The sequence below is a fragment of the Oncorhynchus mykiss genome, chromosome 8 (genome assembly GCF_057628025.1).
Source record: "Oncorhynchus mykiss isolate SJ-2025 chromosome 8, ASM5762802v1, whole genome shotgun sequence".
Classification (NCBI taxonomy): Eukaryota; Metazoa; Chordata; class Actinopteri; order Salmoniformes; family Salmonidae; genus Oncorhynchus; species Oncorhynchus mykiss.
The window spans coordinates 80,613,443-80,638,278 of record NC_143029.1 but is presented as its reverse complement, the minus strand read 5'-3'; the positions used below and the strand labels follow the sequence as shown (position 1 = coordinate 80,638,278).

At 42.8% G+C, this 24,836-nt stretch overlaps 1 protein-coding gene across 2 annotated transcripts; it reads right to left on the bottom strand.

The window, feature by feature from the left end:
• Positions 1-15,776: 15,776 nt before the first annotated feature.
• On the bottom strand, positions 15,777-23,354 carry LOC110530703 (fizzy-related protein homolog). 2 transcript variants are annotated; one of them, XM_090182738.1, is made up of 13 exons: positions 23,167-23,354; positions 21,749-21,819; positions 20,780-20,908; positions 20,339-20,402; positions 20,091-20,221; positions 19,856-19,938; positions 19,530-19,713; positions 19,324-19,389; positions 19,038-19,140; positions 18,530-18,822; positions 18,052-18,285; positions 17,696-17,893; positions 15,777-17,513 (listed from the first exon to the last, which is right to left on the bottom strand). In XM_090182738.1, exons 2-13 carry the CDS (start codon positions 21,815-21,817, stop codon positions 17,472-17,474), a joined length of 1,596 nt encoding a protein of 531 aa, XP_090038864.1. In that variant the 5' UTR covers positions 21,818-21,819; positions 23,167-23,354; the 3' UTR covers positions 15,777-17,471. The 2 variants fall into 2 exon arrangements, with proteins under 2 accessions (XP_090038864.1, XP_021469625.1); XM_021613950.3 differs by having other exon boundaries at positions 18,638-18,822.
• Between the last annotated feature and the right edge of the window lie 1,482 nt (positions 23,355-24,836).

Here is a 24,836-nt window from a genome sequence, read left to right as displayed (position 1 = left end):
ATTGGCTCAGAACAGGGCAGCATGGCTGGCCCTTAAATGTACACGGGGAGCTATGTGGTATATGTGTGGTAGTAGAGTAGTGGCCTGAGGGCACACACTTCATGTATTGTAAAATGTCATGTTTTTTCAATTGTATATAACTGCCTTCATTTTGCTGGACTCCAGCAAGAGTAGCTGCTGCAGTAACTAATGGGGATCCATAATAAATACAAATATATAGTACACAGAGTAGGCAGGGTTAGGTTAGGGAACAGTTGTTCAGGATAAGATAGAAATACTGTATAGTAGGGTGTTCACCCACTCCGGCACAGATTGGGTGAACACGCGCTTGGTTTGATGACATTTCACTTCCTTATTGTATAAAATACATTTTACCAAGACAAATGTGATTCTGTTCTGTGTCTCTAAAGAATGCTAATTTAACCATTCTCCTATTTGTTTAAAATGTAGTGGTATATTTAATGTACAGTGGTAAATATGAAAATAAAAGCTTCCAAATTAAACGAACACCCCTACAAGTCATTGTTTAAACAATTATTTTATATGTGGCAGTGCTGTCCACTCAGTAGCCCTGAATTTCCAAATGGAAACACATTTTTTTGTTGTATTTTGTTTTATGCTTTCCACAAACCAAAGCTCTAACCGTAACCCTTTGAGTTGTTTCTGTTCAAACCCTGTAACTACACGGACTGAACCCTGTAACTACACGGACTGAACCCTGTAACTACACGGACTGAACCCTGTAACTGCACGGACTGAACCCTGTAACTACACGGACTGAACCCTGTAACTGCACGGACTGAACCCTGTAACTACACGGACTGAACCCTGTAACTGCACGGACTGAACCCTGTAACTGCACGGACTGAACCCTGTAACTGCACGGACTGAACCCTGTAACTGCACGGACTGAACCCTGTAACTGCACGGACTGAACCCTGTAACTACACGGACTGAACCCTGTAACTGCACGGACTGAACCCTGTAACTGCACGGACTGAACCCTGTAACTACACGGACTGAACCCTGTAACTACACGGACTGAACCCTGTAACTGCACGGACTGAACCCTGTAACTACACGGACTGAACCCTGTAACTGCACGGACTGAACCCTGTAACTACACGGACTGAACCCTGTAACTACACGGACTGAACCCTGTAACTGCACGGACTGAACCCTGTAACTACACGGACTGAACCCTGTAACTGCACGGACTGAACCCTGTAACTACACGGACTGAACCCTGTAACTGCACGGACTGAACCCTGTAACTGCACGGACTGAACCCTGTAACTGCACGGACTGAACCCTGTAACTGCACGGACTGAACCCTGTAACTGCACGGACTGAACCCTGTAACTGCACGGACTGAACCCTGTAACTGCACGGACTGAACCCTGTAACTGCACGGACTGAACCCTGTAACTGCACGGACTGAACCCTGTAACTGCACGGACTGAACCCTGTAACTACACGGACTGAACCCTTTAACAATGCGGAATTAATGGGTCAAAATTTGACGTTCATCCACATTACGTCAAATCTTGACTTGAAACTATGAGATCAAGTTGCGGCTTTGGCCTCAGTTGATCTCCTTGCGTAGATTTTCCTTTGCCATTTGTTCAAGTATGGGTAGCTGCAGCTCAATATGGAAACCAAAGGATGCGCAAGGAGTTGTGTTGAAAGGAAAGTAGTGGGAGTGTGGAAAGGAGTGGGTGTGTCGATAGCGCTCCGCTATAGACCCGTTTCTGTGTTTGCAAACATTGCTGCATGAGGGCTATGGGCTCAAGTTTGTGGCAGAACACAGAACACAAAAACAGTTTATATTTACACTTTTCTTATGAGTGCATTTCACTCTACTTTTAGATATTGGATTTTAAGGCTCATTCGAATGTTCTCCTTAATATAATGTTTGTGTCATTATCGCAAATCAACTACAGTGCACTTGTTGCATTGTACCAGTAAAATGGCTCTTCGGCTAGCTTTTGCTACAGCCTATGCTAATGACCGTTAGCATTTTAGCTAACAACTGCTGCATCCAAAATAGTTATTTTGCAAAGATCACATCCAAATATAATGTTAACGACTGTTCAAGCAAGAATCAAAACATCATTGTAAGTGTATAAGAACCCCAAAAAGTGCTTTTGTTTAGATGTAATAAAAATGTACATCTAAGCTCTATTGAATGGGCGAAGATGGCGATGGATTTCTTACTGCAGCCAAGAGAAGTGACATCTGTATGTTACGTCAGTGTGTTGTGTACTAGAAAGGGGTCTATAGGTTAGACGGTTTTTGATTTAGCTGTTTATCTTTCTTCGTTTCTTCAGTTTTTAAGCAAGAGGATGAGTGTGAGTCATATTTCTATCAGGATAAGGTAAGACCCAGATGCAGACCGTATCGAAGTAACAATATTTATTACAGCAACAGGGGCAAAGGAACAGGACGGCAGGTAGCCTATGGGTCAGGTCATGGAAAAGGTTGGTAATCCAGAGACAGGGCAAAGGTACTGGACGGCAAGCAGGCTCAGGGTCAGGGTCAGGCAGAGTGGTCAGGCAGGCGGGCTCATGGTCAGGACAGGCAAAGTGGTTAGGCGGGCGGCCTCAGGGTCAGGGTCAGGCAGAGTGGTCAGGCAGGCGGGCTCAGGGTCAGGACAGGCAAAGTGGTCAGGCGGGCGGGCTCAGGGTCAGGCAGAGTGGTCAGGCAGGCGGGCTCAGGGTCAGGACAGGCAAAGTGGTCAGGCGGGCGGGCTCAGGGTCAGGGTCAGGCAGAGTGGTCAGGCAGGCGGGCTCAGGGTCAGGACAGGCAAAGTGGTCAGGCGGGCGGGCTCAGGGTCAGGACAGGCAAGGGTCAAAACCAGGAGGACGAATAAAGAGAGACTGGGGAAAAGCAGGAGCTGATACAAAAAACACTGGTTGACTTGACAAACAGGAGACAAAGGGCTGTGAGACATGGGTTTAACAAGAGACACATGAAAGGTGGGGTGTATACGAAGGGCATGGGGCAACAGAAGATGAACAGCAGAGGGACCGGGGGGAGAGTTTGCGGGATTCCACCTGGAGGGGTAGATCCCGGGTGGATAGCCCGGGGAGCCGGGGTCTGATGGTAATCCACTTGTCGTCGATACCTAGAGGTGACCTTGAGGAGGGCCGATCAGACAACCCAATGAGGGTGCAGAACGTCTTCCAAAACTGGGACGAGAATTGAGGACCCCGGTCGGAGACCATGTCCATGGGCAGTCCATTATCCGGAAGACGTGCTGATGAGCTGGGCCAACGTTACCTGCCACTATGCATAGTGCCAACTGTACATTTTGGGGGAGAAGGAATAATGATCTGGGGCTGTTTTTCATGGTTCGGGCTAGGCCCTTTAGTTCCAGTGAAGGAAAATCTTAACTCTACAGAATACAATGACACTCTAGACTATTCTGTGCTTCGCTACTCTCACAATAACATCTGCTAACCGTGTGTATGTGACCAATAATTGGTACGCCGACTGAGAGCCAGGCCTAATCACCCAACATCAGTCCCTGACCTCACTAATGCTCTTGTGGCTGAATGGAAGCAAGTCCCCGCAGCAATGTTCCAACATCTAGTGGAAAGCCTTCCCAGAAGAGTTATAGCAGCAAATGGGGGACCAACTCCATATTAATAATGCCAATGATTTTGGAATGAAATGTTCGACAAGCAGGCGTCCACATACTATTTGTCATGTAGTTTATCATGGATGGTCAGTCCATGCATCCATAGCTCTATCTATGTATTTGAGAGTGATTACATTTCTCCAGCCCCATCCATCAGCTTGTTACCGAAACAGTGGTGGGGACAACACTTTCTTTATATTTCAACTGCGGATTGGCCCTTTAAGTGAACCCCCACAAGTCTATGGCATTAACCACTTACCACTGTTCCCACACAGGAAGCCCGACTCCACCTATGGTTGGATGTTGTATCTTTGTGGTGCTTATCCTGTGATCAAAATGCTTTCCATTGTAATGGCAGTGGGGATGGTGAATGCTTTCCATTGTAATGAGGTGGGGATGGTTAATGCTTTCCATTGTAATGAGGTGGGGATGGTGAATGCTTTCCATTGTAATGAGGTGGGGATGGTGAATGCTTTCCATTGTAATGAGGTGGGGATGGTTAATGCTTTCCATTGTAATGGGGATGGTGATGGTTAATGCTTTCCATTGTAATGAGGTGGGGATGGTGAATGCTTTCCATTGTAATGAGGTGGGGATGGTGAATGCTTTCCATTGTAATGAGGTGGGGATGGTTAATGCTTTCCATTGTAATGAGGTGGGGATGGTTAATGCTTTCCATTGTAATGAGGTGGGGATGGTTAATGCTTTCCATTGTAATGAGGTGGGGATGGTTAATGCTTTCCATTGTAATGAGGTGGGGATGGTGAATGCTTTCCATTGTAATGGGGATGGTGATGGTTAATGCTTTCCATTGTAATGAGGTGGGGATGGTGAATGCTTTCCATTGTAATGAGGTGGGGATGGTTAATGCTTTCCATTGTAATGGTGTTGGGGATGGTTAATGCTTTCCATTGTAATGGGGATGGTGATGGTTAATGCTTTCCATTGTAATGAGGTGGGGATGGTTAATGCTTTCCATTGTAATGGGGATGGTGATGGTTAATGCTTTCCATTGTAATGGTGTTGGGGATGGTTAATGCTTTCCATTGTAATGGTGTTGGGGATGGTGAATGCTTTCCATTGTAATGAGGTGGGGATGGTTAATGCTTTCCTCTGTTACGTCCACATTTTACATCCTTTGATGTCAGATAAAGCAATTCTAGAAGTGTTTTTATCTATGAGGTGTAGTCATAGAGCCATACACTGTGGGCTTTCTGTACTTTGAGCTGTACGTTTTCCCTAGTTCAAATATATCAGGTTAAAACGCTAATCTCAAAAGATTACCAGGGGAAATGGCTGCTTCTCCCTTTGAGCAGTATGCCTGGACAACTGCATGTATATTCACGAGATTCCACATGTCTGATGTATTTTCTGATTGTTTGGATGTGACCATTTGTACCCGTTTTTTATTTTTATCAATGTTCCAGTGTTTAATTAACTTCCATTACACCACAAAGCCACACACTCACACAGTGTTTGTATACTCACCCACACACACCTACACATAGGCTCAAACAAACACACACACGCACACACCTTCCCACTCACACGACTGATGTTACTGGACTCTATTATCGTTGCACAATCTATTGCACAATTCCCGCCACATATTGTAAATATCAGTCTTAATTTAATTTGCATTATATTTTATAATATATTCTTTCTAAATTACTACTCTATTTTATCCCATTGAGTTTTCATTTGGTTGTTTTATTACCTGTTTATTTTGTTGTTGCACTGTCAAGAGGTGAACCTGCAAGTCAGCATTTCAATTCACTGGGTAGTCTGTGTATAACATGTGTATATGACCAATAAAAAAACTGGGACTTGAACTTGTAGTATGCAGCAGACTGTAGGCCAGTGCCCTGTGCTGAGGGGCAGACTGGGACTTGTTGTTATTCTCATTGCTCAGCATCACAACAAAATCACTAGTCTTCCACACAGCACTAGGATCAGTTGTCTCTCTCTCCATCCATCAGTCTGGTGTTCTGGATCCCTTGCTTCAGCTGAAATAAAATATTAAGAAAGACATGATAGCACAGAGCTATCCTATTCCACTTGACATTTCACATATGCACCCACCTAACATTTTTATTCCCTCTCTGCACATTTATACAGTATGCACTCAACATGTAAATACCACACTCTACTACTCATACTTATTGGAAGCTGTAGTTGGAACTCTAGTGGAAGATATGAAAAGTGACACAGGGTGTAGAGGTGAGAGGTTTATTTGGCACTGTCCTTTTCTCATCCCTGGGGGGGTCTCTCTCTCTCTCTCTCTCAAGCCTGTTGACATTCCGTTCTGCCTTTGTTCTAATGCCAACCTTTCAGCCCTTCTCAAAGAGGCAGAGGAGATGATAGGAGGAGAGGGGGAAGAGGAGGAGGACAGCAGTATGAGGGGAGATGGGGGAGGGGAACATAGCACTCATAATAAACCCTAGTTGCTAAAGCACTGCTACTGCATGGAGTGCCTTCTTTTCTCGTCAAATTCCAATATTAAAGAAATAGAGCTGGCCTTAATAATGGGGTTTGCCTGAGCTACATACTGTAGATAGTTGTGAAAACGGTTCTACATTGTCATAGTGTTCATATTGTGTTACATTATCTACACAGTACGGTCACCACTAAGGAAAACAGACGACAGTCAAAGACTGAACTTCCCATAGAAGATAAATCACATTTTTGTTTGCTTTTGGCTTGATTTTATCATCTGGATAGCGTGCACACTCACAGCTATAATCATTGTCTTCCATCTCCAATGTGTTTCATGGCCAGAGCAGGTAGCTATGCAACAGGACTGGGAGCAACTGGGAGAGTGGGGTGGTGGTGACAATTTAGTAAGGGAAGAGAAGGGAAGGTGTGTGGGGGGGGGGGGGGGGGGAGAAAGGACAGTAAATGTTGGCAACCATGGTTTGTAGAGAGGCTGGCTGATCACAGGCAGAGAAAGCTCGCTCTCAGGGAAACAGGTCATTTAGAGGAAATGTGTCATTATATGTGGAAAAGTCAATTCCTCTTTTGAGTAGGCCTTTCTTTCCAAGTCATGCCTTTCCTTCATTTTCTGTTGACAGTAACATATCTTTTTTTTTAAATGACACTCAAATGTAAAATTATATATGAACATCTCAATGGCTCTTTTTGACATGGATTTCATGAAGCTTTCCCCTTGAAAGTAACTGGGGATTTCAATGAAGAAAACCAGGCCAGATGAATGAAAGATGTTGTGGAGGAACTAGCAGTCATTACATGGTCTGATCTTGTTGCTAACAGGACCAACAAACAATTTGAAAATCTAGTAGCGAATATTTTTATTTTTATAAACGATATTTGTTGTTGATTGTCGAATAGACACTGTGGACGTGGGAGCTGTCCAGTGGCTCAGTGCTGAATGACGCCCTATCCCCAGCATCAGACTCGCCTTTCCTTACACCGGCCCCGGAAACCACATGTTACACGAAAGTTTTCAATCTAATGCTGATTAAAAAACCCTAGATATTCGACGTAAATGAAGACAAACTACGTAAATAGGCTACTGAAAGTTAACCGATACACAACATTTTGATATTTGTTCGACAAAAAAAACCAGCAACGGGATGGGAATATTTTTCTCGGGGCTCAAGCTATATGCTGGCAGACGAGCGAGAGAATGACATTGCATTTCAGAATAATTGCTGTAAATATGGAGTCCACTGTTAATTTGTCAATGATACGAACAAATATACTTCTCACACTGACCGTTTTCTTCTTTCGGGCACGTCCTGGATCCCTTCAACCATAATTGAGTAAACAACACAATATATCGTCTGTACAATTCTCTCTACAATGGCAACGTCTTTTCAACAAGTTAACATGTATATTTTTTTACCTGTCTAACATGTGAAAGTGAAATAGAGGACGTCTGACTTACCATCATAAAGCCTACGGATCAACAGGTGACTCCTTGGTACCGTTTCTATTGGGCTGTATGCTCGTCTTGTCGCCCCGCTTTCTCTCTTTCCGGCTGCGGTTGAACACACGTCAATCTCAGCTGTAAACCCTCCCCATCTGCGGTTCACGTAATGGTTATGAGGATGTTACTAGGTAGCTCAGCGAGAGATGAAATTATGTCCGTTTATATATTGTCCAAACAACAGAAAGGGGGCTGGATCGATGTAGATCACGTCTACAGGAAAAAAACAATTGAGATTCGATGTTTTTTTTTATATATATATATTTGAAAATCAGGGGTGCGGCCCCAACAAATTATGACCTGAAATTACAAATAAAAACCAATGGAGTGAAACATAAATAATCTAAAAGGAAAATAGATTGGCAAACTTTCAATAACCACCGAAGGTTATGTGTGACTCATTATTGTGGATGCTGCTCATCTCACTCATCTCTCAGATAAACATATTTGGAAAACCCAAGTGGTTCTATTTTCCATTTCAATGCTCATTTTAACCCCCCCACCCCTTATACCACACAAATACCTAATTACTAAAAAGGTTGAAGCCGTCTCATAGCCAGTGTGTTGTAGACTAAAATCTAAAATGTGAGTATGTTCCCATCTGAGGACCTTGAAGGATGTTTTTGGTGCACCACTGCCCTTCCTATGAATAAACTCAATTACGCAGGAGCATTGTGTGTAAAGGTCGCTATTAATTGTGAAGAGTCCCGCTCGCGCCTCAAGAGGGCCCCAAAAGGCCAGAGCCATGCAAACTCAAAAACACGTACAAATACAAATGTGAGGTACAAAATGGGTGCAGTTTAAAATCATATATTTCTGACTGTATCACTTGAACACCCTGTTTCTCAATATATCATATTGGGCGTGAGTCTGTAAGGACTAAGGATGCTATGTAGTGTCAAATCAAATCAAACTTTATTTGTCACATGCGCCGAATACACCTTACCGTGAAATGCTTATACAAGCCCTTAACCAACAGTGCAGTTCAAGAAAGAGTTAAGAAAATATCAATGCATGGGGTACAGGTTAGTTGAGGTAATTTGTACATGTAGGTAGGGGTGAAGTGACTATGCATAGATAATAAACAGTGAGTAGCAGCAGTATACAAAACAAATGGGGGGGGGGGGGTCAATGTAAATAGTCCGTTGGCCATTTGATTAATTGTTCAGAAGTCTTATGGCTTGGGGGTAGCAGCTGTTAAGGAGCCTTTTGGTCCTAGACCTGGTGCTCTGGTACTGCTTGTCGTGCGGTAGCATAGAGAACAGTCTATTTCTTGGGTGACTGGAGTCTGACATTTTTTGTGGCTTGGATGGCAGGAAGCTTGGCCCCAGTGATGTACTGGGCCGTACGCACTACCCTCTGTAGCGCCTTATGGTCAGATGCCGAGCAGTTGCCGTACAATGCTCTCGATTGTGCAGCTGTAGAACTTTTTGAGGATCTGAGGACCCATGCAAAATCTTTTCAGTCTCCTGAGGGGGAAAAGGCGTTGTCGTGCCCTCTTCACGACTGTCTTGGTGTGTTTGGGCCATGATAGTTCGTTGGTGAGGAACTTGAAACTCTCGACCCGCTACAGCCCCGTCGATGTTAATGGGGGCCTGTTCGGTCAACCTTTTTCTGTAGTCCACAATCAGCTGGTTAGAGAGGCATACAATCCTATAAGGACACAGCCTATTGAATGACCAAACTAATGTTTAACAGCAAATAGGATAGGCAAAGTATTATGGCCTAGAAATAGGATAAAGCATCAAGTCACGTATCCTTACAATGTTGTATTGAAAACCAACCCAAGATATAGCCTATGTCTTTCTGGGTAGGCAACACAAAGCCACACTCCTTTAGCCCTGTTTATACCTGGTTCTAAAATGTAGCCTTTGTCCTTGATCTTGTCCACATTCTGATTGTGCCCACATGTTTAGACAATTGTGGATGATTAAAAGACGCATTGTGATCTGATTGTGATCAGATCTGTTAATTTCAAACAGGCAAGATCGAGACAAGATCAGGAAGAAGGACGCATGTGAACAGCAGGTATAACAGAGTCTTTGATAGCCCAGCAGTCTGGTGGTGATTAGCACTACAGCTGGGTTTAATATGGATCCTAAAGACTTCTCTCTCTCTGGGCCGTCTCCTGATGGACTCATTGGGAGGAAGGATTATGCATATGAAGACATCTCCCTTTATTCTCCAGCCTGCTCTCAATGCTTAATTTAATGGTAAAGCAACTAGGCTGCTGTGGGTGCAGTAACGCTTTACATACCCTGTTGTATGCCTACATCACAATACATCTGTGTAATTTGCATTGGATTATGATTGGGTTCTACAGTAGGCAGCAGACACAATCCATTATCTGTCTGACGAACACACCGCTTTGATCTTTCATTGTTTTTCTGTTTGTGTCTGTGGTCCAATAGTCTCCAGTAGCTTCCAATTGTCTATCCGGTCCAAAAAACAACAGCCTGTTTGCTAATCTCTCTGTGTTTGCAGATCTGAATGGACTGTATAGGTGTAAACAATGGTGGACCAGTCACTGTATTACTTAAACCAGTTGTGTTCCTTCAGATTAGTAAGCAAGCAACCAGGTTAGATAAAGGGATAGAGCTTGGTAAGGGTTGTTTTCAGAATGAGCCTCCATCCCCTCTACCTCACCATGAACAGTGAAGGGTAAAGAGGCACCTCATTGGCCTCACCTTTCAGTTCATTGGTCATGAAGAAAAGGAGACAAGTAAAGGAAGCAATTCAATACTATTAGGATGCAGCTGTCCTATGGGCCCAAATGGAACATTACCAGTTCCTGACCCTTTGGTGTTGGCAGGTCTCTAAGGACAATATTGTGGGACATTTTTGTAGCCATTTGTGGTACTAAGTGAAGCAGAAGCACCATATTTCTCCCACTTCCCCAGTCGTTTCACACCTGTGAACACTGAAGGGGTGGGAGCTAACGAAAAAGACATTAGAGACAAAAGACTTTACAATTGACATACATTTTAAAACGTGTGTGTGTGTGTGTGTGTGTGCCAATACATAGACACAAAAGGTAGGTCACATGGGGAGAGGCATTGTGCCCGGAGGTGTTGCTTTCTTTTTAGTTTTTTTTTATCCAGGTTTGCTGTTCACTTGCCTTATATGAGATGGAAGGGAGTTCCATGTGATCATGGCCCTCTACGGTGCTTTTCGTCTCCTTGAATTTGTTCTGGACCTGAGGACTGTGAAAAAAACACCAGTAGCATGTCTGGCGGGGTAAGTGTGTGTGTGTGTCAGTGTTGTGTGTAAGTTGGCTATGCAAACAATTTGGAGTTTCCAACACATTCATGTTTCTTATAAAAATAAGAAGTGATGCAGTCAGTATTTCCTCAACTCTTAGCCAAGAGACACTGGCATGTATAGTACTGATATTTGCCCTCTGATTACAATGAAAAGCAAAATATGCCGCTCTGTTCTGGGCCAGCTGCACCTTAAACAGGTCCTTCTTTGCAGCACTGGACCATATGACTGGACAATAATCAAGATAAGATAAAAGCTAGAGCCTGCAGGATGTGGAGTGGAGTGTGGTGTCAAAAAAGCAGAGCATCTCTTTATAATAGACAAACCTCTCCCCATCTTTAGTACCATTGAATCAATATGTTTTGACTATGACAGTTTACAATCTAAGGTAACATCAAGTAATTTAGCCTCCTCAACTTGCTCAACAGCCACACCATTCATTACCAGATTCAGCTGAGGTCTAGAACTTGGGGAATGATTTGTACAAAATATAATTTTAGTTTTAGAGATGTTCAGGACCAGTATATTAATGGCCACCCATTCTAGAACTGACTGCAACTATTTGTTTAGGGTTGTAGTGATTTCACTATATGTGGTTGCTGACTTCCTGGTAAAAATAGAAGAGTAGAGGACCAAGACAGCTGCCCTGCGGTACACCACACTTGACATGTTAACATTAGAGAAGCTTCCATTAAAGAAAACCAACCCTCTGTGTTCTATTAGATAGATAGCTCTGAATTCACAATATAGCAGAGGTTGAAAATACCACAACACAAGTTATGGTCAATAATATCCAAGGCTGCACTGAAATCTAACTGTACAGCTCCCACAATCTTCCTATGGTGAATAAAATATCAAGCATAGACTGTATAATACGGAATATGCATTTTACATTATGAAAAAATGAAATGTGAAAACGTGTCACTGTCTCTTTAACAACCTGTCATTTGTGTCAGTGCTGAAAGTCTGTTATTTTTTTTTGCAAGGAAATAGCATTGTATTTGGTCAAACACCATTTTGTCCTACAGTTTGCTAAGAGCTGGCAGCAAGGTGATAGGTTGGCTGTTAGAATCAGTAAAGGTTGCTTTACCATTCTTTGGTAGCAGAATGACTTTGGCCTCCCTCCAGGCCTGAGGACAAACACCTTCCTTGAGGCTCAGATTAAATATATTACAGATAGGACTGGCTATAGAGTCAGCTACCATCCTCAGTAACTTTCCATCTAAGTTGTCAGTGCCAGAAGGTTTGTCATTATTGTTCGATAACAATCATTTTCCACCTCTCCCACACTGACTTTATAAAATTAAAATTGCTTTTCTTTCATTATTTGTTTTTGTATGCATGAATAGGACTGCTCACTGTTCATTGTTGGCATTTCCTGCCTAAATTTTCCCACTTTGCCAATTAAGTAATTATGAAAATAATTGGCAACATCAAATGGTTTTGTGATGAATAAGACATCTGATTTGCTGAAAGATGGAGTTGTCTTTCTGCCTATAATTTCATTTAAAATATTCCAAAGTGTTTTTATATCATTGATCTTGGCTTCATAATACAGTTTTTTGTTCTTTCTGTTTCAACCATACAGTTTTTCAATTCCCCGTCAATGCATGGGGCCTTAACAGTTCTAACAGTCAGTTTCTTAACAGGTCAATGTTTATAATTTTAAGAAGAAATTTCATAAATTCATCAAGTGTAGATTCTGGATGATCCTCATTAATCACACCAGACCAAAAAATATTTTAAACATTCACATGTCACAGCAAAATCTTTTGTACAATCTCACTATTTTAGGCCCAGCTTTTGGAACCTTGGCTTTCCTGGATATAGCAGCGCATCACTGCATCCAACGGATAAAGCTTTAGAACAAAGTTTGACAGTATTAGTAAAAATGTTATCAATACAGATGGATGATATAGTTCCTGTAGTGTTTGTAAACACCATGGCTGTCGATTGTGGCCTGTGGAATATTGTCCCACTCCTTTTCAATGGCTGTGCGAAGTTGCTGGACACGCTGTCGTACACGTCGATCCAGAGAATCCCAAAGATGCTTATTGGGTGACATGTCTGGTGAGTATGCATGCCATGGAAGAACTGAGAGATTTTCAGATTCCATTAATTGTGTACCAATCCTTGTGCATTATAATGCTGAAACTTGAGGTGATGGCGGCAGATGAATGGCACAACAATGGGCCTCAGGATCTCGTCACAGTATTTCTGTGCATTCAAATTGCCATCGATTAAATGAAATTGTGTTGAAATTATGCCTCCCCATACCATAACCCCACCGCCACCATGGGGCATTCTGTTCACAACGTTGACATCAGCAAGCCACTCGCCAACGCAATGCCATACACGTGGCCTGCGGTGTTGAGGCCGGTTGGACGTACTGCCAAATTCTCTAAAATGAGGTTGGAGGCGGCTCATGGTAGAGAAATTAACATTACATTCTCTGGCAACAGCTCTGGTGGACATTCCTGCAGTCATTATGCAAATTGCACGCTCCCTTAAACTTGAGACATCTGTGGCATTGTGTTACGACAAAACTGCACATTTTAGAGTGGCCTTTTATTGTCCCCAGAACAAGGTGCACATGTGTAATGATCATGCTGTTTAATCAGCTTCTTGATATGCCACACCTGTCAGGGGGATGGATTATTTTGGCAATGGAAGAATGCTTACTAACAGGGATGTAAACAAATTTGTGCAAAAATTTGAGAGATTTGGAACATTTCTGGGATGTTTTATTTCAGCTCATGAAACATGGGACCAATACTTTACATGTTGCGTTTATATTTTTGTTCAGTGTAGATACTGACTGTTAGCACTTGGTGGCCTATAGCAACACCCTAAAATAATAGGCTTTTGATGATGCAGGTGAACCTGCAACCACAACACGTCAGCTAGCGGTTAGGGTTAAGAGTCAGGGTAGCCTAGTGGTTAGAGTGTTGGACTAATAACCGGAAGGTTGCAAGTTCAAATCCTCGTTCTGCCCCTGAACGGGCAGTTAACCCACTGTTCCTAGGCTGTCATTGAAAATAAGATTTTGTTCTTAACTGTTAAATAAAAGGTTAAAGCTTTAAGGTTAGCTATCATGCTAAGTAGTTGCACATTTTCTAATTAGCTAAAATTGTCCATGATGAGATTCAAACACACAACCTTTGGGTTGCTAGACATTCGCATTATACGACCACCCTACTTTCATTTTTGACCTAAGTGACCTTCTGTCTTACGTAAGGCCTACTAATGTCCTAGATTTACATTTACTAGTCTATAAGACCAGGCTGTACATTCAAATGATTATTTTGAATCAAATAGCAGCAAAAACCTGCACAAACTACAGCCTGATCTTGGTGCGGAAATGGAACAGGGGTGTGGATGAGGATGCTGCTGTAGGAGACAATGTCCTCTGGTCATTCCTTTGCATTGGGACAGCTACAAGAGCCATCTAACAGAGGGCTTCAGTTCATAGTACGATATTCTTCATCACACACAGCAATCAAAGCTCTTTAGCAATAGTGATGTATGTCTTGAGGGATTATTCCACATGTTCTGCCGATTACACATGCTCCACATTCCCATTCAGACACAGTTGATCACACAAACAATTACACATGCTCCACATTCCCATTCATAGACAGTTGATGATACAAACGATTACACATGCTCCACATTCCCATTCAGACACAGTTGATACAAACGATTACACATGCTCCACATTCCCATTCAGACAGTTGATACAAACGATTACACATGCTCCACATTCCCATTCAGACGCAGTTGATGATAAAAATGATTACACATGCTCCACATTCCCATTCAGACACAGTTGATACAAACGATTACACATGCTCCACATTCCCATTCAGACACAGTTGATACAAACGATTACACATGCTCCACATTCCCATTCAGACACAGTTGATACAAACGATTACACATGCTCCACATTCCCATTCAGACACAGTTGATACAAACAATTACACATGCTCCATATTCCCATTCAGACACAGTTGATGATACAAACGATTACACATGCTCCACATTCCCATTCAGACACAGTTGATACAAACAATTACACATGCTCCATATTCCCATTCAGACACAGTTGATGATACAAACGATTACACATGCTCCACATTCCCATTCAGACACAGTTGATACAAACGATTACACATGCTCCACATTCCCATTCAGACACAGTTGATGATACAAACGATTACACATGCTCCACATTCCCATTCATAGACAGTTGATCATACAAACGATTACACATGCTCCACATTCCCATTCATAGACAGTTGATACAAACGATTACACATGCTCCACATTCCCATTCAGACACAGTTGATACAAACGATTACACATGCTCCACATTCCCATTCAGACACAGTTGATATAAAACGATTACACATGCTCCACATTCCCATTCAGACACAGTTGACACAAACGATTACACATGCTCCACATTCCCATTCAGACACAGTTGATGATACAAACGATTACACATGCTCCACATTCCCATTCATAGACAGTTGATCATACAAACGATTACACATGCTCCACATTCCCATTCATAGACAGTTGATACAAACGATTACACATGCTCCACATTCCCATTCAGACACAGTTGATACAAACGATTACACATGCTCCACATTCCCATTCAGACACAGTTGATACAAACGATTACACATGCTCCACATTCCCATTCAGACACAGTTGACACAAACGATTACACATGCTCCACATTCCCATTCAGACACAGTTGACACAAACGATTACACATGCTCCACATTCCCATTCAGACACAGTTGATGATAAAAACGTACTCGAAAACCTTATATACAATCACTTTTTTTTCTCTTAAAAAAAAAAAAATCAGTTTCTCTCAGTACAGAAATTCATAACATTCTTTAGGCATTTCAAGTTGGCAGCATTCTTTGTTTTTATTTGTTTCTAAGTGGCATAAAAGGAGTACAAATGCTTATTTAGGACTGGAGCTAGTATATACACCGAACAGATCAGCGTTCCACCTTTCTCAGATAATATTCAACTCTCAGAACAAGCTATGGGTGTACTACTGGACACTTTTACACAGCTCAAATAAATACCACTCATTCAAAGATGGCACACCAGGTCACACCAACACCACATCCAAACTGAGAAAATGAAAAATAATCACTAGAAAAATCGGCCTAAACATTTCTTTTAAATGAATTAAGACAAAATGAGATATTTTCACATCTGCTTAGAGTCAAGAGCAAAACATAAGCTGAGGAAAAAGATAAGTGCCATGGACTAAATATATATATTTTCCCCATTTTTTTTTTACCACAGACACACACAGCACAATGCACTAGTAATGCCTTTAAGAGGCCATCAACAGCTTTCCTTTTTTCTTTACAGTGACTTTCAGTTCCTGCTACACCCAGGAAAAAAAGTTACCCTGATTAAGATTAAAAATGGTACTTTTGACATCAGTTTTTTCTTTCTTGTATAAGTCTCAATGCAAAGGTTATGCCTCGTTATTTACATCTGTTTTGAATGCTACTAGCCCATTATAAGACTGAGTGAAATTGTAACTCAAGACAGCAATAATGTGAAATGTGTCTAGGTAAATGTAGGTTAAGATAGAAACTGGTTAAAAATGAAAAGACAACTGCCAAAACAATACAATTTACAGATAATAACTGTAAGTGAGTATTTACAGGTAATAACTGTAAGTGAGTATTTACAGGTAATAACTGTAAGTGAGTATATGTAGTTTGTTTGCGGCCACTGCTCAAATTACAATTGCAGATTTTTTTCTAATTAAAAAAAACATAAGATTTCCACCATTATTATTATCACGCATCATCACACTTCAAATGAACTTAAAAAGGTGTTTTTACAGGGTGAATAAATTACAATGGTCTACAACATGCAAAAAACCTGTGAGCTCCCACCTCTCAAGCCCTAGGGTTAACCATCACTAGTTTACAAGCAGGTACAGGACAGCTCACCCTGAAGTCAAAGCATGTCATACATTTCCATACCTTCAATGGTGAAAACATGAGTTTGATTTTAGACGTGAACTATCCCTTTAAGGCAGGCACAAACACAAAAGCATCAGGCTCTTCATAAAGTCTGACACAGAAAAAATTAACACACAGAAAACAAAAACCAAACATAGGCTGCAGAAGCAGACTGGCGACGACACGTGATAACGATGTTAAAAAGAAAAGAAAAACAATAAATAAACATTCAATAAAAGGACAAACTTCGTATTTGGCAGTTATGCACACAGTGTCTGTCAAAAAACAGAATCACTTGGGGGAAAGTTCCAGAGTCCTCTTCTTCCTCTTCCGGGGAAAGCACCAATATGGGTATGGGGGTGTGACCTTGTGATGTCACACTGGTTATGATGGGCGGTGAGGCAGTGGAAGAAGACTCCTCTATCGGCTTGACGACCCGGCCTTGGGTATGTGAAAGGACCCTAGCCTACCAGAGGCCTAGGAAGAGAAAAGGGGTCGGACTTGTTGTGTGCAGTACATTATTCCCTATGGGCTTGTTCCCCCACCCCGCTTGTTCCCCCACCCCGCTTTTTCCCCCTGCCGGACAGCTGCGCCCCTCTGGCTACCGGATCCTGGTGAACAGGTTCAGAACAGATACAGACTCCTGCAGAGGAAGAGAGCAGGGGTCAGATCTCTAAAACACTACAATCCTCTATATCAGCTGAGACAGTGGTTTTGCTTATTGGGTTGTTATTGGTAACAAAATCATTTGAAAGGTAGACTTCATATGGGGCACACGCAGCACAAATATCTATGTTCGCCAATCAATATGAGGTGTCTGGCTACCTTGGTGGACCTCATCTTGCTGAAGACGTTCCAGAAGCGCAGCGTCTCGTCTCCGGCTCCTGTGACGATGGCCTCTCCGTCTGGGGACATGGCCAGGTAAAGCACTCTGTAGGAGTGGCCTGTGAGTTTGGCCACCTGTGTGAGGGAGGGGTACTTCCACACTAAGATCTGGTTCTGGGAGTAGCCGTGAGTGCTTACCTGGAGGTAAAAAGGACTTTAGTCACAAATGTTTAGGAGTCAAAATGATTTCCTTTAAAAGGGCCTGTCTTTGTGCTAAATATATGGAAAAGATCACATTTCATAAAAAAATGTGCTTCCCACAGAATGACCCTAAAAAGCCACCCCTACCTACGTACCAGTTCGTTGGTGTGCTTGGACCAGGCCAGGTTGCAGACCTGGGAGCCCGTGTCGGTGCACTGCAGGGGCTGGCCTGTCAGGGTGTTCCAGAAGCGGATGCAGCGGTCGGCCGTGCCCCCTCCAGACGCCAGCAGGCCATGCTGATGGGGGGACCAGGCGATGGCCTTCACTGCTGCCAGGTGCTCCGTGTACTGCTGCACCGGGAGAACGCTGGAGTGGTTCCATACCAGCAGCTATGGGGAGGGATTGTTATTTTTCTGGGAAGTTAATGCCATAGGATAAGGATAAAAGCAGGAGTGTACAATAGTTATTCAAGAGGTTTGTTTGTCCTGTAATCCCCCTAGGCCAGTAGCTGGTGGTCTGTGCTGTGTGTACCTTACTGTTATTTCCCCCCAATACCAGAAGCTGGTGGTCTGTGCTGTGTGTACCTTGATGTCATTTCCCCGAGGCCAGAAGCTGGTGGTCTGTGCTGTGTACCTTGTTGTCATTTCCCCCCCGATACCAGTAGCTGGTGGTCTGTGCTGTGTGTACATTGTTGTTATTTCCCCCCCGATACCAGAAGCTGGTGGTCTGTGCTGTGTGTACCTTGTTGTCATTTCCCCCTGAGGCCAGTAGCTGGTGGTCGGTGCTCCACTTGAGGCCGCAAACTTCCTGTCGGTGTCCCTGGAGACGACGTTCTGACTGGAGGGGTGGGGCTCGGATGTCCCTCTGCAGGATAACCCTGTCACGACTGCCAGATGACAACTGGTCGGCATTCCACGCCAACGCACCTAGAGAGAAAGATTTAGCAAAAAATATAAAAACAGCTGAAATGCACTCAGTTTTCATAGTTTTCTTTTGACTTAAGGATGAATATTTCATGATGAAGCCATAGCAATAGAATTACTAGATATTATATTCCATTGTTGCAGCACTACCGTTCCTCTGAGTCAGAGGAGAAGCTCTCCTCTTCTCTCTGTAGGACAGCCAGCCTCCTCCTACTCACCCACTCTGGCTGTGTGTCCCTCCAGTACTGACAGTTTCTTCCCTGCTGCTGCGTCCCAGATCTGTACATAGCCCTTATGTGTCCCCACCGCTACTAAGTTCCCCTTGAGAAACCACACACACACACACAAAAGAGTACAATAACCAGACACACATGGTATCAGGGCAAATCCATCACACCCCCTGAAGCGTATAGAGCCAGGACTACAGAGCCCTGGAGGTATAGGGTAAACTGTAAATAAGGGGTGTACATGACAACACATAGGAGTTAAAGCAGACAGACTCACCCTCTCTGACCAGCCCACTGACGTGACAGAGTCCCCTTCCACTGACAAGTCACACAGACGCGTCACCTGAAGACCAAAAGACACAATCCATAGATTGTCAATTTCCAACTCACATCATATGAAAGAGTTTACGAGAGAGAGGCATTTGCGATAAATGGAGACAGTGTCACTGATTTCAGTGTGATAACACACATTCACACACACACCTGGCTAGTGCAGGCGCTCCAGAGGTAGACGCAGGTTCCCAGACCGACACTGAGGACGTTGAGGGAGGACCAGTCCACCAGGTTGAGATAGAAGTCATCCTGCAGCTCTGGAGCATCAAGCACCTTAAAGGGGATCTTAGAGATCTTACGCGTGGGTTTCCTAGGCGACCGTAACAGCTTCTGACTACAAGGAGGGAGACAAGACAGATGACTCATTCAATGTGACACAGAAAATACTAATTATAATGAAATGAGAGGGAGAGAACTAGAATACCAATGTTAGCCATATAATATAAAACCAATGCATAGGTGAAAGTGGTGAAAACCTGTTGCTGCTAACTGGAGACAAGGAGTATGGAGACACTGTGTTGCCATCCTCGGGTAGAGATCGCTTGGCACTGACAGAATACTGTAAACACAAACAACTGGCATATTTAGTATCAAAGGTAAACATGTTGTACGACTAACAAATTAAAACTGCAGCACACACAATACACTAGCCCTGGTAGCTTTGAAAAAGACGCTATTCCAACAGAATGTATAAGGGCCTATGTTAAGTACACTGAAGAGGCTCCTCTTGGCGGGGGTGGAGGGCTGGAGGCGACGGTCCTCTGACTGGGGATCCTGGACCTTCTCTATGCCTGCCCCCAGCAGCTCGTTCTTCAATAGGGCAGAGTACGCCAGGCCGTCCGCTAGGAGGGAGGGGTATGTTAATCTCCATTTTAATGGGAATGAATGAATGAATGAGTAAAACAGAATCCATGCACACTACAGAAACACAATAAATTCAACAGAGTCAAGAGGCTCACCTTTGCTAGTGTCTGTAGTGCCATCCTTTGTCTTCCTGTTCTGATTGTGAGACTTCTCATTCTCCTACACAACAACATTAACAGTGACTAATATGTAGAGACAGTAGAGGAGCGCTTCATTGGTTTATAGTTAATCCATGAGGTGCTCTTTGATCATGGGGTGAAATACTGTAGATGATTTGATGCTGGATAGTAAACAATGCTGGAAAAGCCTTTGCAACCAAACTTCCGGAAGTAATCAAGGCACTCATGTAGTGGAACAATTTTAAAAGCCTTTATTGTTTAATGCATAGCAAAAAAAATTAAATGCACCGACATGTTGCGGCTACAACACCCTTCATTAGGGTGACAGAAAACAGAAACCCAGCAAGTGACACGATCAACACAGATATAAAACTTGGGGCACAAAAAAATCCAGAAGTTCATTGCGGGGGGACTCACATTGATGCGGTGGAAGTTGACGCTCCAGTTGGCGCCGGCGCGGGAGGGGATGAAGCGGTCGCCATGTTTGCTTGGTGACGATAGGGGGGAGTTGGTGGGTGTCAGGGCTCGTACTGTATCTATGGCCTTCTTCATGGGGAGAGAGAAGGGGATACAGGGTCAGAGAGGGACTCGTTCACAGAGAGGACAATTGAACCACGAAAGATGAGAAAACGACAACCACTGCACATGAATAGCTCATGAGATCTGCAGAGCCCAGGCGAGATAAACAATTAACCAAGGGGGTTTCGTGATTTGCGGATGAGGTGTTCAATAGAGATACAATTAAAAGGAATGCTCTAAGATGTAGCCTATGCCTATTTTCTAATGGGTTTCCACAGGGAGAGAGGAGGGGTGAAACTCGACGTAAAGTCAACAGGAGGGGTCAATCAGAGAGGTGGTTTTAATGCAGACAAAACATCAGGGGATCTGACAGAGTTGAATTGAATAAAACCGTAGCTTTTAGACTTCACACACTGTTGGACAGCAAAGCTCGTGTCACACATTAGACATCCTCTTTAGTCTTCACAAAGCAGTTTTGTTATTAAACATGTAAGGGAGGAGCCAGTATCAGACTATTGTCAAGCTAATCTGAAAAAATCTATAGTCTTTGTTCAGTAGCTATCAACTTCAAACACTGACAGTGTGTTCTGCTTAGGCTAAATGTATGTCTGATATAGTTTAGCCTACTGGTACACCTGACCTACTTTCAGGGGATTTGTATCTCTGGATAGATGACCATATTGTCAACTGAACTAGAACTTACTCTTGAAATCCCTGAACATTATGCTGTCAGCAGCGTGTGCCAACCAATTCAGACAAATACACCTAGATGTTGGCATCTGTAACATCATATGCCACCTCAATACAGAATGATATTGTGCAACACAAGTCAATCCAGAATAATACACAACTTTTATTGAGTCTTACTAAAGGGCTGGCGTTCTCGTTCTGGATGTTGATCTGCCTGAGCAGCCGACACTCATAGTCCTGGTCCATGTCTGTAAAGGAGCACATTTATATTGTCATTTAGCAAACAGTCTTATCCAGAGCAACTACGGTTAAGTACCTTGCTCAAGGGCACATCTACAGATTTTTCACCTAGTCGGCTCGCAGATTTGAACCAGCAACCTTCTGGTTACCGGCACAATGCTCTTAACTGCTAGGCTACCTGCCGCCCTACAACAGGGACGCAGTAGACCAACTCATTATTTGGACACTGTAGCAAAAGCAACAAAAATGTGAGCTTCAATTGGACAAAAGGTCCCTGCTCATTTTATTCCGTTTCACTCTATAAATTCACCCCAGAAAAGATACAGCATGGATGGATAGATATAACTTCAAACATTGTCATCTACACAGATCCTCAAAAGAGTATAATTTTTTATTTAACTAGGCAAGTCAGTTAAGAACAAATTCTTATTTACAATGACGGCCTTGTTAACTGCCTTGTTCAGGGGCAGAACGACACATTTTTACCTTGCCAACTCAGGGATTCGATCCAGCAACCTTTTGGTTACTGGCCCAATGCTCTAACCACCTCTATGACAGTTTCCCAACCAGGGGTACCTGGCCTACTGGTAAAATTGACTTGACTTCAGCAGTACTCCTGGCAGAGAAAATTTTACTTGGTGGTACAGTAACCCAAAAAGGTTGGGAACCACTACTATATTATACTGCGTGGTGTATATAAACTCAACACCTCAGATTCATGGCACTGCTTTTACTTCTGGAAATTGTACCTAACTATTGGGGTCGTTTTGTGTGGAGACTTGACCAGCTGGTTCACTAATCTCGATTTGTCTTCTGTCGTGCTTGTTGTGTATATAGTATCATCAGAAACCTGTTGGCATTGCTTATTGATGTCGTGACCTGTAAACTTAGCCCATTGACAGAAGGCCTCAGAACGGGTGAACATCACTTCCATCCCATAACTAACATTACGCTTGTCACTTTCATGTATCTCGATGAAGGAGTGTAAATATGCAGATTTCTTGGAATTTTGTATTAAAGTTCTACCAGTCTGCTCAAATACTAATCGATGTTGTAGACAGCTAACGTTAGCTAATTAGTCGACAAACCTGAGTGCTCGTTGCACTAGCTAGCTACAAAGCTAACGTTAGCTAGTTAGGTATTAATAGCTAGCTAACGTAGTTCAAGACAAGAGAGCCAACATGGGCGCCACTTTTAAACACCATTAGATAAGGCCACTGATAGTAGCTAGACTACCATTAGCACGCTGAATAGGCTAAAAGTTAGCACTATCTAGCTAACGTTAGCTATTGTGATTGTTTATCTCCAAACGTTCGAACTTGTTTCTCACACAATTCTTTTTCAGATTGACCTACCGTGCAGCGTCAAAGACTCTCAGTTATGCACCAAGTTTGAGACGGTTTGTTTGGCTAGATATTTTGTAAAATAAATCAATTTTATTTATTCTCCAGCCCAGACAGAGACAAATGTTTAGACCAACAAATCGAACAAACGCTCGACTGGGATTCGCAAAGCAACATGGGAATGGCGCGGTGACGTCACTGTTTTTGAATCACACATTTTACGTCGTCAAGGGAACAGAGGGTTTCCACTAGTTAGCACAGCCAGAAAGTCAACGCTAAGCTTTCCGGTCATAATTTAAGGTTAGGGTTAAGCATAACGTTAGCAGTATGGTTAAGGTTGGGGTTAGGTGTACAGTCAGATTTTATGAAGAGAAATGGTAGAAAAAGTTGTTGTTTTTTACATTGTGTTTCTGGTAACGAAGGACTACCAGGCATAGGGGCCGGCAGGGAGGTGAAACCAGTGACCATAGTTTCTAAACCATCTTTGATGAAACATCTTTAAGAGGACATTACTGTGCTAAAGATATTTACCATTGATAACCCAATCATAAAAAATGCAATTACTTTGAAGTGAAACTAAGAAGAAGCACCATAATGGGATAGTCTCTTTGTTACAGTTGAGACATTCCATTGAAAGCTAATAATGGGCTCGTTTGACTAGTAAGGCTAAAGCAACCGACTGTAGCCGAAAGTCGAGGAGTGAAGTCGACGGGAGGTGATCTGCAACATAAAACGTTTTCTTTATAATGTTGAAATAAACATGTCTCCAACCCCCATATCACACACTCATGAACTGAAATCATATGTGTGTTCAATATACAATCAATTGAGAGAGAGCCTCAAATATCACACCAATTTGTATATATCCCAGGTAAATTAGATTCTGTTAGTGATAGGTCGTTTGCGAACGAGTCGGCTCTTGTCGGTGAACGTTGGGATCCGGCTCACATATCAGAAGAGCCAAATATATTTATAAAAAAAATTAAGATATAAATAATCAAAATATTTAAATGAATATAATTAACTAATTCAAAGAACGAAAAAATAATAATAATATAGGCCTAAATGTTCAAGCGCACACACATTCGTTCTGACCGTCTGCTCAGACTAATAGCCTCACCTGTTGTTCCTGTCAATCAGACACGCTGTGTCAACCAATGAACCAAAGATGCGCGAGGGAGGGCCGAGCCAACTCGCTCACAGTCACACACGTAGCAGACGATGAGAGAGAGGTAGGACAGCTGTGAAAACAACAGCTGGAAAATGAGTCTAAAGCACAGTAGCATTTGGATGCATTTTAATAAACAAGACAATGTTAGAGCACAGTGTAGAATTTGCCAAAACAAAATCTCATATAAAGCCGGTTCTACGCACAAGCTACACCGGTTTATGCGAACTGTGCACCCAACTGTGAAGCTAGCTGTAGCGGAGCTTCGAGAAACTAGCGGGCCTGCTAGTGATAGTGGTGGAGCAAGTATCCACTCAGTCAAGTAGGCCTACTCCGCGACCGACAGCAACGCAGTCTTCTATGGACCAGTTTATGCCAAAGTCTATGTCTGTAGCAAAACAAGGCCAAATTGATATTGCATTGGCTAAAATGATTGCCACCGATTTCCAGCCATTTTCGATCGTGGAGGACAGAGGTTTTTAGAAATTATAGCAATAGTCTAAATCCAATGTAC